This window comes from Rhineura floridana, chromosome 16 (assembly GCF_030035675.1).
Source record: "Rhineura floridana isolate rRhiFlo1 chromosome 16, rRhiFlo1.hap2, whole genome shotgun sequence".
Classification (NCBI taxonomy): domain Eukaryota; kingdom Metazoa; phylum Chordata; class Lepidosauria; order Squamata; family Rhineuridae; genus Rhineura; species Rhineura floridana.
Window position 1 is genome coordinate 17665571 of NC_084495.1, and position 17020 is coordinate 17682590.

A 17020-nucleotide genomic window follows, 5' to 3' on the forward strand; every position below is an offset into this window, starting at 1 on the left:
CAACAACAATGCCAAGATCCTTCTCACATGTCGTATTACTGAGCCAAGTATCCCCCATCTTATAACTGTGCATTTGGTTTCTTTTTCCTAAGTGTAGAACTTTGCATTTATCCCTGTTGAATTTCATTCTGTTGTTTTCAGCCTAATCTCCAGCCTATCAAGGTCCCTTTGAATTTTGTTTCTGTCTGCCACAGTATTAGCTGTGCCCCCAATTTTGTATCATCTGCAAATCTGATATGCATGCTCTGTACCTCCTCATCCAAGTTGTTAATAAAAATGTTGAAGAGCACTGGGCCCAGGACTAAGCCCTGTGGTACCCCACTCATTACTTCCACCCAGTTTGAGAAGGAACCATTGATAAGCACTCTTTGAGTACGATTCTGGAGCCAACTGTGGATCCACCTGATAGTTGTTCCATCCAGCCCACATTTAGTTAGCTTGCTAATCAGAATATCATGGGGCACTTTGTCAAAAGCTTTGCTGAAGTCAAGATATATTATGTCCACAGCAGTCCCACAATCTACCAGGGAGGTTGCCTGATGAAAAAATGAGATAAGATTAGTGTGGCTGGGTTTGTTCTTGACAAATCCATGTTGGCTTTTAGTAATCACTGCATTGTTCTCAAGGTGCTTACAGACTGAATGCTTTATAATCTGCTCCAGAATTTTCCCAGGGATTGATGTTAGGCTAACTGGTCTGTAGTTCCCTGGTTCCTCCGTTTTGCCCTTTTTGAAGATAGGGACATTAGCTCTCCTCCAGTCATCCAGCACTTCACCAGTCCTCCATGATTTCACAAAGATAATAGACAGTGGTTCTGAGAGTTCTTCAGCCAGTTCCTTTGGATTTGCCTCTCCTCCCTCTGCACGTTTATCTCTACATAAAAAGCAGACCCCCCCCCACTTTAGAGCCCAATGGGCGTGTCTCATTTGACCCTTAGAAGGTAGAATACCATCTCTTGAAATGAAGACATGAGAAAACAGAATGTAAAAGGCAGCTATTTATGCATCACTAAAAAAAATGAGGACACAGATTTGCATATGCTAATTTGTATGGATGGATGCAAATTAAGAAATTAGTATTACCATTTAAATAGAAATGCCTTGTTTTGATTTATAATTAAAATAGAACTACAGTGCATCTCGCCACCACGGAGAATACTCCATGACCAGGTGAGCTGTGTGGCTGCTCGGTCTGCTGTCCATATGATCATTGCCGATGGCAGTGGTGGCTGCTGCCCATGGGAACTGGTAGGGCAGAAGGCTGAGAGGCCACCAGTAGGTGGAGACAGAACAAATGACTGGTTGAGTTAAGTCATTCTGCTTCCCCCCCTTGCTGAGTTCTACAATGGCAACAATGAGACTAAGGAGGAGGAAGTGGCAGGCAGTGCCACCACCCCTTGGACTTGGTGCAGGAAAGAAGACAAACAGGTGAAGGGGTGGGTGAGGGCAGACTGAGTCAGTGCAAACTGGTGGGTCCATGTCTGTGAGTCAGTGGACTCCACCCCAGGTTTTAATCCAAACTTCGAAGGAGCTGTCTAAGGTGCTTCATACCTTGGACAGCTCCTTGAAAGTTTGGACTAAAACCCGGAGCAGATTCCACTGCCCACTGATGTACAGCCACCAGCCACCACTTGACTAAGTTTGCTGGGGCAGTCCATCATTCACCCTAAGAGACTAGCCTCCACTGATTGACAGGGAGCTTCCAGGTCCCTGCTTCCCTTGTTTAGGGTTGCTTATCCTTAAACCAGACTTGGACCAGACAGCCTTTGTTCTAAAATACTCTTTCAAAGAGAGGAGTGCCATCTGACAGCCCGTTAAATAGACTACAGTCCTCTGTAAGGCAGGACACATAGCCACCACAGGGAAGGGGATGGCGGAGTTTTAAATGAGAATGTCTTTAAAAAAACATGTTGCTTGTGGGATTCTGATTGTTAGGAAATGGAAGACAGATTATTTGTCTATTACATTGTCTTCGCAGATGTCTCTAAAATCTATTTAGAATAAATTGTGACAATCATTCTAATTCAGCAACAAAGCACACTCACTAATTTTATTGTGATATTTATATCACTTTGTATTCATCACAAGTTGGTACACCCTGCAAAGGATCTCTCTCTCTCCCTCCCTCCCTCTGTTTTCCTCCCTTTTTTCCATACTGAAGATACCACGAGGAAATACCTACATATATATTTAATTTTGGCTAAAAAGAGACAAGTGCCCCCCCTCAAGCTGGGAAATATATGAGTTCAGAAGCCTCCTCCAGTGGGGGCTATGTTTAGCACAGCAGCTGGGAACCTTTTTCAGCCCAAAGGTTGTAATCTTTAGGTCCTGCTTTTGGGGCTTTACCTATTTATTTATTTATTCAAATTTATATACCGCTTGATTGTTAACAAAAAACCAACGTTAAGCTGTTTACGAAAGATATTAAAATTATTGCTGAAACAGTTTAAAGACAAGTAATTAAAAATGCGTTTAAGCACATTTAAAACAAATTAACAACAGCAACAGACACAAAAAATTAAAACGCAATATCTGGATATTTATCTGGCTTCCCATCGGCACCAGTTTGGCCACTGTGAGAACAGGGTGCTGGACTAGATGGGCCAATGGCCTTATTGGTCAAGCTCTTCTTATGTTGCTATTTCCATGTGGGTAACCTCCGGGGGCCATGTACCAGTGAGAGAGAGGCAAAAGTCAGCAGTGCAACAAACGTGAATTTTACCTTTTGTACAGTAGGCTAGTTTCTACACGTGCTCATACACCCCTCTATGTCCTCCATCCAGGCAAGCAAGAGTCCTTGTCAGAGGTCAAGGACACATTCCAGCCAGGCAAGCCACTCAAAGGGAGTTCAAAGCAGGTCCAATAAGGAGTGTGGCCTGGGGAGAGGGGGTGTGGTTTGGGGGCGCTGGGCCTGAGGTTCCCCATCCCCAATTTAGCAGCTTGAATATAGTCAACAAAGCTGCTGAAAAAGTAGCCTTGATGGGGTGGCAAGATGTCTGCATTTTAGCAACCAATGCTATTTTGAACACTGTCTGGATGCCTTCCTGCACTCCTCTGTTCCAACATGCAAATGAATAGTTAGCGAAACAGCAGTATTAAAGCCTTCAATGTGTTTTTCCCGAAAGGCAGCTGACCCTGTGAAAACCCAGGCCTTGAAACTTCCTACTGCTTGGGGAAGCAATACAATTGCTCTCAGCAGGCTCACGCAAGAGGCTGGCCTGTCTCTCCCTCTCCGTCTGTCAGCTGCAGGGTGGCTGGCCACCGATGGGCTCTAATGGACTCTAATGCTGATAGATTTTTAAATGCTGTTCATTGACAGCAGGAAAGGCTGTGTACACGCTGTACTAAACCCGCCCTGTAATTCCATGCCAAAAAATAAAACGTTGCAATTGCAATAAATTATGCAAGTCAAGTTCATTTGCCTAGGTTGCTCGTTTTGTAGAATTGATCCCCCCTCTTTTTTTTTTTTTTTTGCTAGCCATGGCTTCAGAGACCACTTTCATCTGTGATGCCAATCCATGATCTACAAACATGGTCTACAAACTACCATAGATTGACATTACATGCTTGACAAAAACCAAACCTTCATTGGAGGTATTTGAACAGAAGCTGGTGGTCATCCATCTGTCAGGGATGCTGTAGCTACATTCTGCCTTATAGATCTTGTACTTTCTATGATTCCTGTGTTCCTTTGTCCCCTCCTTGACACATACTGATTTCAAAGCTGACTTCTTGTTTGTTGGCAAGCCAGTGTTGTACCAGGAACATGGCAACTAATGGTTGGCTGAAACCATCATTTGCCCTTTAACCAAGTTCAAACCGTAGCTTGGGATCCTAGCTTAAGAGCAAACTATGGATTGAGGGGCTATAGGGGTGCTCCAATAATGTGAGCAGAGGTGCTCCAGTTCTTGTGAGCAGAACTAAAGTGGGCACAGCTCTGGGCAAGTGAAGGGAGAGTCTAAGGTGGGTGCTGTCAGTCTCCTGTGGAATATCTTTTCCTGCTGGGGACTGTAACCGAGACTACACATTTTCCACTGGGGACTTGCCATCCCAGTTCCCGTCTACAGCAGGTAAAGACATTTTGCTGAGAAAATAGGAGGCACCTGCCACTCCCTCTTTTGTCTTTGCCACTTCTGCCTTCACCCTTCCCAAAGTAGTTTTTTGAGGGGAGGGCTTTTGGGAAGGAAGAGATGGTGGTGACAGCAGTTAGAGCTACATGGGCCTATTTTAAAATGTTCTAACTGAGACTTTCTGAATGGTTGATTGGAATTCTCAAAAAGCCTTGACCCATTTTAGGGCACAAAGGAAGGCACTTGCCCATCTCAAGTTTCCTGTGTTCAGCCCCAAGCTATGGTTTGCCAGTTTGGCATGCAAGGATGGAAGGGAGTTTTAGAGCCCAAGTCTTACATAGCTTCAGCTCTGCTTGACATGCATGTCATGCCAAACCATAGTTTGGTACTATGTTTGACTGCAGTAAGAATATTGGGCTATAACACAGGTCACCAAAATGGTCCCCTCCACATGTTGCTGACTCCAACTCCCGTCATCCTTAGTCTCTGGCCATGTTGGCCGGGGCTCATGGGAGCTATAAAAACAACATTTGGAGAGCACCACATTCCCTAAACCTGGGCTAGACATTTGGTCTTCTCTTGTGTACACCGCCTGGCTAGCATTCATATCAATGAAAGATGATGAAGAAGCACATCTGATTGACTAGGGTGGTATAGCATTGTGGCAGAGTTGGAAATCAGAACATCCTTGGTTCAAATCCTGCTGCTCCCATGAATTCAGAAGGTGGCCTTAAGCAAACCATTCTTTCTTGGCCTCTCCACCTGCAACATGGAGATAAAAAGCCTGGCCTACCTTACAGGGTTATTGCATGTCTTAGAACAGAAGTGGGGAATTGGATTGGCCTGGTAGGCTAGGTCCTTTTGTCCTGCACTCCCACAGGAACAGGTGTCAGGAAGGTGGGCGTGGCTTGGCCAAAATGGCCACCTGAGCCAAATCGGAAGGCCTGATTAGACTTGTAGGCCAGAGGTTCCCCACCACTCACTTAGAATGAGGTTATCATATGAACCACTGCAGACACTTAATGCTCTTTGTAAGATGAGGTCTGGAGGTTTCCTCTTTGGTCAGTTCTTACTGAGTTCTGTCTGCAGGCATATCTCCAATTAAAAACTGAAATAAAGCCAAGATGGGGAGATTGAATGCAGCTGGGAAGGAGCGAGAGGCAGTGTGAGCAGTGTCATCTTCTGAGGCATGGCATATTGTCTCTGCTCTTGGCTAAAGAACACTGTGCTTTTGCTTACCTAGGTAAAGAGCAAGTTTTATTGCTGTTTTGAAACATAATCCCAGGCGCTGAGGCAAAGGAAGGGTTTTGTTTTGTTTGTTTTGTCAGGCTAATGGAAAATGCTGGCAGGAACAAACCTGGCACTATTACCAGTCATCAATCTGAGGGGGGGGGTGAAGAGAGAAGGGAGAGCACACAGGGAATGCTGGGCCCAAAATCACTGGATATGCCAGGAGTTCAGTAGCTGTGGATATCAGCTGAATGAAACTATGGCCCATCTGCCCTATACATTCCAAGCAGTATCATAGCACTTCAAACAGTCATGGCTTCCCCCAAAGAATCCTGGGAACTGTAGTTTAAGGGTTCTAAGAGGAGACCCCCTATCCCATCATAGAGCAACAATTCCCAGAGTCCCCTGGGAAAAGGGATTTACTGTTAAACCACTCTAGGAATTGTAGCTCTGTGAGGGAAAGAGGGGTCTCCTAACAACTCTCAGCACCTTTAACAAACTACAGTTCTCAAGATTCTTTGGGGGAACCGATGAATGTTTCAAGTGGTGTAATGGTACTTTAAAAGTGTAGTGCAGATGAGGCCTAAGTTGTCCTATGTTTTGGTAAAAAATCAGTGGCAAAATAGAGGAAGGATATCAAGAAAGTGAGAGTAAGTCCACAGTAGGGGAAGGACCATAGCTCAGAGGTGACAAACTGCTTTGCATGCCCAAGGTCCCAAGTTCAATTCCCAGCATCTCCAGGGGACTGGGAGAGAATCCCTCCCTGAAAAGCAGGTCAAAATGTCCAGACCATCATTAACAAAATGTCAAGAGGGGGGGCAATGACCAAGCCAGTTCCTTCCGAGATTCACCTGGCTCCACACCAAACTCAAATCCCCTCCAGAAGGTCAAGATTATATCACCATTCCTGAAATTACCAGAGAGCCTGAAACCCTGGAAAGCTGATGGCAGTCAGTGTCGATAATACTGAGTTTGATGTACCAGTGGTCTGACTCCGTATAAGGCAGCTCCCTATGTTCTTAAGATTTATTTATTTATTTATTACGTTTGTATACTGCCCCATAGCCGAAGCTCTCTGGGCGGTTTACAGCAATTAAAAACATTAAAAACAAACATAAAAATTTTAAAACACAAAAAACAATTTAAAAACACAATTTAAAAAAGATAAAAACAATTTAAAAATTCATGCTAAAATGCCTGGGAGAAGAGGAAAGTCTTGACCTGGTGCCAAAAAGATAACAGTGTTGGTACCAGGCGCACCTTGTCAGTTTGTTTGTTTATTTTATATATAAACAATTTGTATAGACTACTTACTAGTTTTTAAAAATCATGATAGTGTACAATAAAACCATTAAAACATCATAAAATTATAGAATCATAAAATGCAAAACAAATGACTGGCATTGAATCAAATTAATTCTCTAAAAACATTTGGTTAAACAAAAACATCTCAGCAGGTGACACAGTATCAGAATTGTAAGAGCCTTCCTGATTTCAATATGAACAATGTTTGAAATTCCTGCTTCCACTTCTTGGCTTGCATGCAGACAAAATGAATATAAGATAACTCAGGAGGGCTTCTCCAGATGATTGTATTTATAAACCACCCACCATTTGAAAATATTGTGGTGGTGTATATAAAAATAAAATAAAAAATGCAAGATTGCAAAAATTTTAAAAATCCATTAAATCCATCTGCAAAGCCAACAGGAACAATATGCAATAGATATCCTGAAAATTTATTTACATTTGTCACCATATGCAAGCCCCCCCCCCTGCTTTTTGGCAGAGATTAGGTCCTCTCTTGGGAGCAGGGCTGCTCCTTCCCCTGTGACTCACTCCTCCCTTCCCAGCCCCTTTCCTCTTACTTCTCCCTGCCATGGACCTGCTTCTGCAGCTGGGCTTTGGTCCAGTGGACATGCTCCCTGAATTCCCAGCAGACATACTTCCAGCTCCATGTATCCCACAGGATCCTTGTGAGGATGAAACAAGACAAGATTCATAGGCCAATGGAAGGACCCGTGCTTGGCATGCAAAAGGTTCAATCCCCAGCACGTCCAGATAGGGCTGGGAATGTCCCTTGCCTGAAACTCTGGAGAGCTGCTGCCGCCAGTCCCTGTAGGCAATGCTGAGCGGGATGGATCGACAGTCTGACTCAGTAGATGGCAGCTTCCTATCTTCCTACTCTCAAATATATCGCCCTCGCAGAAGGATGGGATACAAATGCGATCAATAAACACGGGGCCAATGGAAGTGGTTGTTTCAGCAATAACCAAGCAGTAAAATGCTTTGGACTTGTTCATGACAGCATAAAAAGGATGCTGGAAGCCTCAAGCCAACCTACTTTTTCTACATTCCGAAGCAAAAGAACAGCCCTTGTGCCAAGACCATAATTTTCTTTCTAGCGACAGGAGCTTTACAAGTTTAAAGGAAAAGACGCCAGCAGCAGCCTTTCACTTTCTTCATTATATTTTAATGTTCTCAGGGATAATAGATCCATGATGAGAAAGCAGGAAACAGGCTGGACAGAAGCACCACCGTGTCAGGGATGTAGTTGAGAGGGGAAACGTCTACACGGGACAAAAAGAAAGGAACCTGGAAAGACAATGGAGTTTGGAAGGGTTGTAGCTGGGTGATAGGGCATCTGCTTTGCATGCAGAAGGCCCCAGGGCCAATCCCTGGCATCTCCAGGTAGGTCTGGGAAAGACCCCTGCCTGAAACCCTGGAGAGCCACCGTCAGTCAGTGCAAACATAACTGAGCTAGATGAACCAGTGGTCTGACTATGTATAAAGCGGCTTCCTAGGTTCCTAATAGAGATGTCCTTTGCATGCAGAAGATCCCAGGTTCAGTCTCCAGCATTTCCTGGCAGAGGTGGAATTGTCCCCTCTCTGAAATTCTGGAGAATGACTGCCAGAGTAGACCATTCTGAAGTGGATGTGCCAATGGTCTGACTCAGTATAATACGGCTGCCTATGTTCCTGTGCAGTGCAGTCTACAGCTGTTAGATTCCTGCATGTTAGCATTAATTCACATCAGTGGGCTGCCGGGTCACACTCGATTGTCTACAGCAGTGGTGGGAAGACTCTAGCCTTGTAGGATCTGCTTTGTGTTTTTTTACTAGAACCCCAAGATCTGGCAGCTGGTACAAAAGGGATTCACCAGGGATAGAATGACCTGTCAATTTCAGTTCTCTCAAGTTTCTCATTTTCCCAATCTTAAATTCAGTACTCCACATAAATGAAGCAATCTGCATTTAAAAAAAATCCTCATGAAAATTGTCCAGCATGTTAGTGCAAATTTTCCTAATAAACACATTTTTGTAGACATTTGACTAATGTGCACATTTTTGCAAGCCAGTTCTCCTAATATAATGCATTTTGCATGTTGTTTTCAATCATATATTCATTTTTATGCACACTTTCCCCTAATATATGGACTTTCGTAAACACTGGTTGGCAAAGTGTATTGCAAAATTCGAATAAGTGCGAATTTTAAAGGTTGGCTGTCTTTCAGTTCTCATATTGTTTCAGAAAGTGCAAATTTGATAGATTCCACTTGAAATGCCAACTGAATCGCATTTCTCACTGATCCCCAGCGTACACATAGAATGTAAGAATTCTGAGACCAGGAATTTGCTCTGGGTACCAGAATTGAATGAAACTCGTAGTCTTCCCACACACACATCCATTCCGGCTCTCTCTCTTTCACACACTCACACACCTGCTTCATTTCATTTCAGCACTATGACTTAGAGTGGGAGCCTTTGGTCACTGCTGCTGTTAAACAATTGGAAGTCAGAAATCCTTATCCATCCATTGCAAATGATCCAGAGTTCTATCTGTAGATCCAGGTCTACCTTCTGCCTGCTTGACATTTGCACATCTGCAACATCAAACCATCATCTTCATGTGTGAGGCACCAATCACAGATAAAACACCACTTGTCATCAAATGAAGTGCAGGCTCATGGGAATCAGACCTGTATGAGTCAAAAGCTACCAGAAACAGTTCCAAGGCGGACACCACCAAATAAGGCAATGGTGGGGTGGGGATCATTGGACAACTCGTGTGGAGATTTCCAAAGACTTAACAGGTGGCAAATTCCCCTGGAGTCTCATGGCCTGTGCTGTAGCGGTGTTGTAATAGCTGCTGTTAGGGGAGACAGTGGCCTAGGGTTCAGGGAGCAAAGTGGGTGGAGACTGGTGGGATAGGACAGAGTCTAGGGACATCTGAGGAAGATGATGTCTCCTGGCCAGTCATAAGAAAGGCTCCTCAGCCTGGAGTCAGATGAGACATTTACCCACAATGCCTCTAGAATGGCAGAAGTTTTTAAGCCAAGGCATTTGGAGAAGGGCCATAGTTCAGTGGTAGAGCATCTGCTTTGCAGGGGAAAGCTCCCAGCTTCAGTCCACAGCATCTCCTGGTGGTGTTAGGCAAAGGTCCTGCCTGAAACCCTGGAGAGCCCCTGCCGGTCACTGTAGATGCTACTGAGCTGGATGGAACAATGGCCTCACCCTGTATAAGGCAGCTTCCCATGTTCCTTAATTGTGGCTTCGCACCCTGAGATTTTAATCCTTCTTCAGACTATAACCCACAATCCTTGATTTTGTCATTCAGAAACTGTGTCCCAGAAAGGACAAATAAACCTACAGGTCCAGAAGATGAACACATTTACACAGGGGTCTAGTTGTTCAGGGTCTTGGGGAGTCATAGACACTTTACTTTTTTGGGAGCAAGGTCCCAGCAGGGCCCCTATGTCTCCAGCATCCTGTGAGCTTGAAAGGGGAGTGTCTTAGCCACTGAGAAGAATCTAACATGCGTCCTTGACCTTTCCGTTGATTGGAACCAATCAGAGTGAAAGGAGGTGAGTCAGCCACTCAGAAAAGTCCTCAGTAGCTAACACCCTCTCCTTTCATGCTTATTGGCTCCTAGGGATGTATACTGTAAGAGAAGGCATTAACAAAGGTCTCATTCTCAGCCCCGCAGCAAAAAAGCGGAAGAGGTGTGGCTATGACTAACATGAAGGGACCCTGCACTTCTGAATTGCCACTACACTACTGCATTCACACCAAAACTCTGGTGCTTCATTACAAAGCGAAGAAAGACTATCTTTTTAACTGCCCCAAAAGAACTTTCTTTGAAGAACCCCACAGTATCTGAAAAAGGGTCCATGCCAGATGTTAGATGAATTTATTTCTGTGTCCTGCAACATTCGATTATTGCCCTATTTTGAGCAATGATGCTGAGTTTTGTCCTCCTTTTTACAGTCGTTGAGAAACCCTTTGCCATGCCTGCCTTCCAATGAAGAAATGCAATTTTCTTTGCAGTCTTCCCCACCCCCACCTCCTCCTTTTCTGTAGTTAATTCTTGTCTATGCTGTGGGTCACATATTTAATTGAAATGCAAACAGCCAAAGCATCTAGCTTGAGCTCTTTTTGTTAGTTGTGGTAATGAGGCATTATATATGGAAGAGCTGATAGAGCATCTGCTTTGCATGCAGAAGGCTCCAGATCCAATCCCCAGCATCTCCAGATACGGATGGAAGACACCCCTGCTGGAAACCCCAGAGAGCTGCTGCCAATCAGAGTAGACTAGGGTTGCCAGGCTCAGGGCCTGAGAATGATTCTGTATCTTTAAGAGAAGAGACAATTCAGCCAAGTGCAGGTTTTCTTGCAACACTGTAATGGGAAAAACCACAAGGTGGAATTCTCCCTTTCCCCTGCACAACTTTCAAAGATACAGTACAGCAGACCTCTTAGAGGCCGGGCCTAGCAACCAAGAGGTCTTCTGTATCTTTACAAGTTGTGCAGGGGAAAGGGAGGATTTCACCTCGTGGTTTTCCCCATTACAGTGTTGCACTTGGGTGAATTGTCTCTTCTCTTAAAGATACAGAATCATTCCCAGGCCCTGAGCCTGGCAACCCTAGAGCAGACGGTACTAAGCTAGATAGACTAACAGATCTGACTCAGTATTAGGCAGTTTCCTATGCGACATGATTCCTTCTGAACAGATCTGGGTATTCCTAATGTTATTCTTTGTTGCTGTGGTTGGTTTGATTTTTGAGGCATGCCTGCACTGGACAGGCAAAAGGAAGTACTTCTTCACATGGCTAATGGTTAAACTATGGAATTTGTTCCTACAAGAGGTAGTGGTGGTGGCCACCAACTTAGATGTCTTTGAAAGAGGATTAGACCAGAGCTTGGAAAAGTTACTTTTTTGAACTACAACTCCCATCAGCCCAATCCAGTGGCCATGCTGGCTGGGGCTGATGGGAGTTGTAGTTCAAAAAAGTAACTTTTCCAAGCTCTGCATTAGACAAATAAATGGAGGATAAGGCTACTAGCCACCGTGGGTATGTTCTCCGCCCACTGTCGGAGGCAGTGTACCTCTGAATACCAGTTTCTGGAATTGGAAGTAGGGAGAATGATGTTGCACTCAAGTCCTGCTGGAGGGCTTCTTATAGGTATCTGGTTAGCCTGGTGAGCCACTTTGAGAAGAGGATGCTGGACTAGGCTATGGTCTGAAGGCCCATAAGGCCAGCTCCCTGCTAAAGCTAAGCAGGGTTAGGTCTGGTCAGTGCATGGATGGGAGACCACCTGGGAACCATATGTAAGCTGTCTTGGGTTTCTATCATGAAAAGAAAGGCAGGGTATTAATGTAATAAATAAATAATAATAATAAAAAAGATGGGCCACTGGCCTTATCCAGCAAGCTCTTCTTCTGTCCATTACGGGCTTTTTTCCTTCATAGCTCATGGTGCTCTGCCATTCTCAAGCATCTGGTTCCTGACAAGTGCAATAAAATTATGTTGCGTTTCCCAAGCGGCTTCTCTAGTCATACCCTTCTGGTATTTGAATGCATTGTGCGGTAGTTTCCAGATCCTGTAATCTGCAGTGGACTTTAGCCAAAATCAATTGTACACTCTCTGTTTAGAGAATTCTCTCCTCACTACCCCAAAAAAATGTTTGCTACAGAAAACAAAATACTTTATTAAGGGCAAAAGGGAGGGGAGGTGAAGCAGCAGCACCTCTTGTTAAGGAGCTTATAAATTTTTTAATAAGAGGAATTTGTCGGTCGACCAAATGAGAGCCATAAATCTTTTAGAGGCAAATGTCCCACATCTTTGGGGCTGCTGTTCGGCAAACACAAGGAAGTGGAACATGGCCACAGCTTGCCGCTTTGTTTCTGCTCAAAATGTGCATTGAAATGACAGCAACATCAAAGATGTTTCATTTGTACTCCTTCAACCAATTGATTTGGCTTCTCTTTCGAAGGAATAATTGACCCAAGTCGAGTTGTAATTGAAAAAGATAACAGGAAAAAAGCTGGGTCAAAGTGAGGAGTGGGGAGAGAGAGAGGGAAGGAGAATTTTGAAAAAGGATTGAAAGAGGCCTAGTCTGAACCTTTGCAGTTCGCGTTGGGAGAGATCTAAGGGTGAGTCCATACAGATGCATTCATGGTGAAAGAGACATGAATGATCAAGCATCATCACAGGCAGAGAACTGCTTCACACATGCATGTAACTCACTTTATTTCTCTAAGCTTAATGAGTGCATGTGGAACCTGTTGCAATGTCAAGTGTTTGGGTTGACTAGAAAATCCTGTCTGTGGTGCAGGGCTGGATCCAGGTTGGAGGGGAAAGAGGCCATAGCTCAGGGGTAGACCATCCGCTCCTGCATGCAGAAGGTCCCTGATATCTCCAGGTTGCTCTGGGAGAGAATCTTCTCTGAAATCCTGGAGAGCTGTTGCCAGTCAGTGTAGACAGTACTGAGCTAGATAGACCAATGGCCTGATTCAGTAAAAGGTAGCTTCCTATGTTCCTCCAAAGCCACCTCTAGTGCCTCCCTCTTATGGCAGCAGTCCCCAGCTGCAGGCTTACATGAAAGCATCAGCAGTGGCCACAAGCCCCCATGTCACATTTTCCACAATATCCCCCCAATGCAGTTGAGATGCAGGACATTTTAAGACATTAAAATGATGAGGCTCAGATGAAGAGCAGTTTTGGAAATTCAAAGTGGCAGCAGGCAGAGCCAAGGAAGGCTGGGTGCTAAACCTGGGCCTGTTGTGGTGTTATATTCATGATGGGCCATTTAAACACACATCAATGGATGTTGCAGGCATCAAGTGATGATCACACTTGTGTGGACCATCCTGGTCTCTATGCAAACCCCAGTGATGATCAGCTGATTGCTGGGGCTTGCGTATTTCCATGTGCAAAGCACCTAAGCCCTGACAATCAGCCTGTGTGGGGATTTGCAAGCCCCAACAATCAGCTAACCATCAGCACGGTGATTGAGATCAATCAGGTGATTGACAGATGGGCAGCCCCACCCACCTGTCAAACATGCCCCTCGGGTAGAGGAGATAAGCATCCCATCAGCCAAATTCAGTTCCCCGCCCTTAACTAAAGCGATTTTGTGTCACATGGCATCATCAGAAGCACAATACTCCCCCTCCAAAATTGGGATAGTTCATTCATTCAGCTGTAAGTATTGAGTAATCGACTGATGAAAGAGCATGTGATTTGCTTTGCATGTGTGAACCAGCCTGAGAAAACAGGCTGAAAATGTATCTTCAGATCTTCAAAAACATTCATAGAGAATTGAAACAGTCCAGAGATGTCTTCAGATCACCTATTTGGGGACGTATTTTGATGAATGGAAGGTGTGTGTGTGTGTTTGTTTGTTTTGAAAAAGGCTTACTCCCAGAGTTCGCCATTGCCAACCTCTTTTGTCAAAAAGCTCACAGTATGTTCACCATGCTTTTCTAACACTCCAAATAAAACCTCCCCAAAAAAACAGAATGAGGGGGGAGACACCAGACTATGAATCCTCCCTTCGAGGAATGATTGGTCAATTGCTCTTGCTGGGGGAGGGAGGGAACAGAGCTTGGAAAAGTTACTTTTTTGAACTACAACTCCCATCAGCCCAATCCAGTGGCCATGCTGGCTGGGGCTGATGGGAGTTGTAGTTCAAAAAAGTAACTTTTCCAAGCTCTGGGAGGGAAGAATGGCTCACGATTTGATGACTCCTCCCCAATTAAAGATCTCATGGATGTTTGTCATGTGGTTTGATACTGTTAGTCTCACTTTTACTTCAAAAATAGCCATAGCAGAGTATTCAACCTGGAAAGGGATGGGGTCTTTCCATGGGATGGGATCTTTCACCTTTTGCCCCTGCAGTGGTCCTGATTGGAATCCAGGTGGAGCCAAGGGATCTGCCCGTTCCCCATCCCCCCCCCCAGTTTTAGGGCTGTGCAACTAAGTTATCCTCAGAGCACTGAAATTGATGAGCCTGTTATTTGTGTTTATTACTTCAAATGAGTCTACTCTGTGTAGGACTAAATGACTACAACACAACACATTCTTCCCTAAAGCTTGAAGAGGCCCTAAGGGTATCACTTCATGAAGAACAGAGCATTGTTTTGGTGTTAGACAGAATTATGTTGTTCAGAAACAGTGAGCTACAAGTCTAAAGAATTCCACCACTGGTCCGTCCTGTTGTCAAGCTTCTCTCTCTCGCTTCTGTCCTTTAGTCTCCAGCAGACCAGTGTAAGAAAATCCATGCAGGAGATGAGGTGATCCAGGTCAACCATCAAACTGTGGTGAGTACTTTTCCAGTAATACCAAGCGTCTGCTTTTGCCACTTCCCTACTGTATGTATGAAGCAGACTTCACCAGTGTGGTGCCCTCCAGATATTTTTGACTATAATTCCCATCAATCCCAGCGCTGGCTAAGACTGATGGGAGTGGTTGTCCAACACATTGGTAGAGGCTGGTATGAAAGTTTTTCCCCTGTTGACAACATCACTCCATTGCAAATACTTCTTTAGAGTTGTTATCCTTGGGTGCAGTTTCAACTGTTTGTCTTGACATTGCTGGAAAAAAGGTGGAAATATATTGATTTGTCTTTCTGCTGAATAATCAGGCTTGATCCAGATCAAAGTTTCTTGGCAAAGGGGGGGGGACCTTCAGTGTTTTAATGTAATCAGAGGGTGACAGCTTAGAGTATCTTTCTTACAAGCTGTTACCGACCAACTTGTAATGTCCCTTCCTGAATGAAAAGATTGGGAATATAGCTCAGTGAGCAGTTGCTTTGCATGCAGGGGGTCCCAAGTTCAATCTCTGGCATTTCCAGTTAAAAGGATGAGGTAACTGCCTCTCCCCATATGAACCACTCTGGACCATGTGGTGCTCATCAGAGAGGCCTGGATCCTCCCTGGATCCAGAGATGTTGAACAATTATTGCCCAGTGGACAATATCCCCCTTTTGGGCAAGGTGCTCAAGACGGTGGTAACAGTCCACCTTCAAGCATGCTTGGAGGAAACATTACTTGCATCTGTTCCAGTCTGGCTTCAGGCCTGGCTATGGCCCTGAAATCACCTTGGTTACCCTGGTTGTTGACATTTGTCGGGACAATGCTAGGGGGAGTACTAACCTACTCATTCTCCTTGATATCTCAGTGGCTTTTGATACTGTTGAGCACTCCTTCTAGAGTGTCTCAGGGAGGTGGAGGTTTGGGGCACTGTGCTTCAGTGGTTCTGCTCATACCTCCACGGCTGCTTCCAAAAATTAGTCATGAAAGGCTATTGCTGAGCACCATGGAAACTGTCCTGTGGTGTTCCCCAGAGTTCCTTCTTGTCTCCCATATTATTTAACATATATATGAAGCCACTGGGAGCTGCCATCAAGAGATTTGGAGTAAGGTGCCATCAATAAGCAGATGACACCCAACTCTATCTCCCTGTTCCATCTGAATCAGAAGACGCTGATGAAGTGCTAAACCAGTGCTTGGTGGTAGTCATGGGCTGGATGTGAGCCAATAACTGAGGCTGAATCCTGAAAAGACAGAGGTGTTATGTGTCCCGAGTTCTCACGGTGGGGAGACAGCCTGTTCTGGATGGGGTTGAACTCTCCTGGAAGGAGCAGGTCCACAGCTTGGGGTTACTCCTGGATCCAACATTTTCACTGGAGGTGCAGGTGGCCTCAGTGGCTATGAGTGCCTTTTCCCAACTTTGGCCCTTTTTGGACAGAGATGACTTGGCCACAGTACTCCATGCTCTGGTAATGTCCAGACTGAAATATTGCAATGCGCTCCACGTGGAGCTGCCATAGAAGATGACCTGGGAAATTCAACTGGTGCAAAATGCAGCAGCCAGATTACGGGTTGGGGTTCCCTTGGAACTCATATAACCCCTGTTTTAAAACAGCTGCATTGGTTGCCAATTTGTTTCCAGGCCCAATTCAAGGTGCTCATGGTAGTATTTAAAGCTGAAATAGGTCTGAACTATCTATTTCTAGTGTATGCATAGGATCAAGGGTTCTTACATACTCCCCTAGTTCTTATCTACACAGACAACTTATATGACAAGCTTTGCGGTCACCTGAGCTTCCACGGGTTTTTGCCAGCAGGTCTGTCTAGGCAAAGTACTGTTAGAGATCCCACCAAAGACATCCAAAGGTTTATGGACATATCATCTAAAGAAATGGGATCTCTACAGTGGAATAACTAATACTATTTATTTATTCTTCATACAGTTAAGTCTTTGTTACAAAAATGAAAGGCCTTATACATTGACATAATATAGTAATTATATTACATAACAAAATAAAGTAATATGTCTAGACATCTTGAACATATTTCCATCAAGACAGAGAATAATCTAAATCCTTGAAAAATACTGTATGTATCCACATAAAACAAAAAGTATGAATATTCCTC

General features: G+C 44.5%; 1 protein-coding gene across 2 annotated transcripts in view; it reads left to right on the forward strand.

Moving 5' to 3' along the window:
- The window catches only part of LOC133371393 (connector enhancer of kinase suppressor of ras 2-like), a 463521-nt gene that overhangs the window by 260486 nt on the left and 186015 nt on the right, over positions 1 to 17020 (forward strand). For both annotated transcript variants that reach the window (XM_061598777.1, XM_061598778.1), the window contains exon 8: positions 14834 to 14902. In XM_061598777.1, the coding sequence (XP_061454761.1) occupies positions 14834 to 14902 (69 nt within the window). The remainder of the gene's footprint in view (positions 1 to 14833; positions 14903 to 17020) is intronic.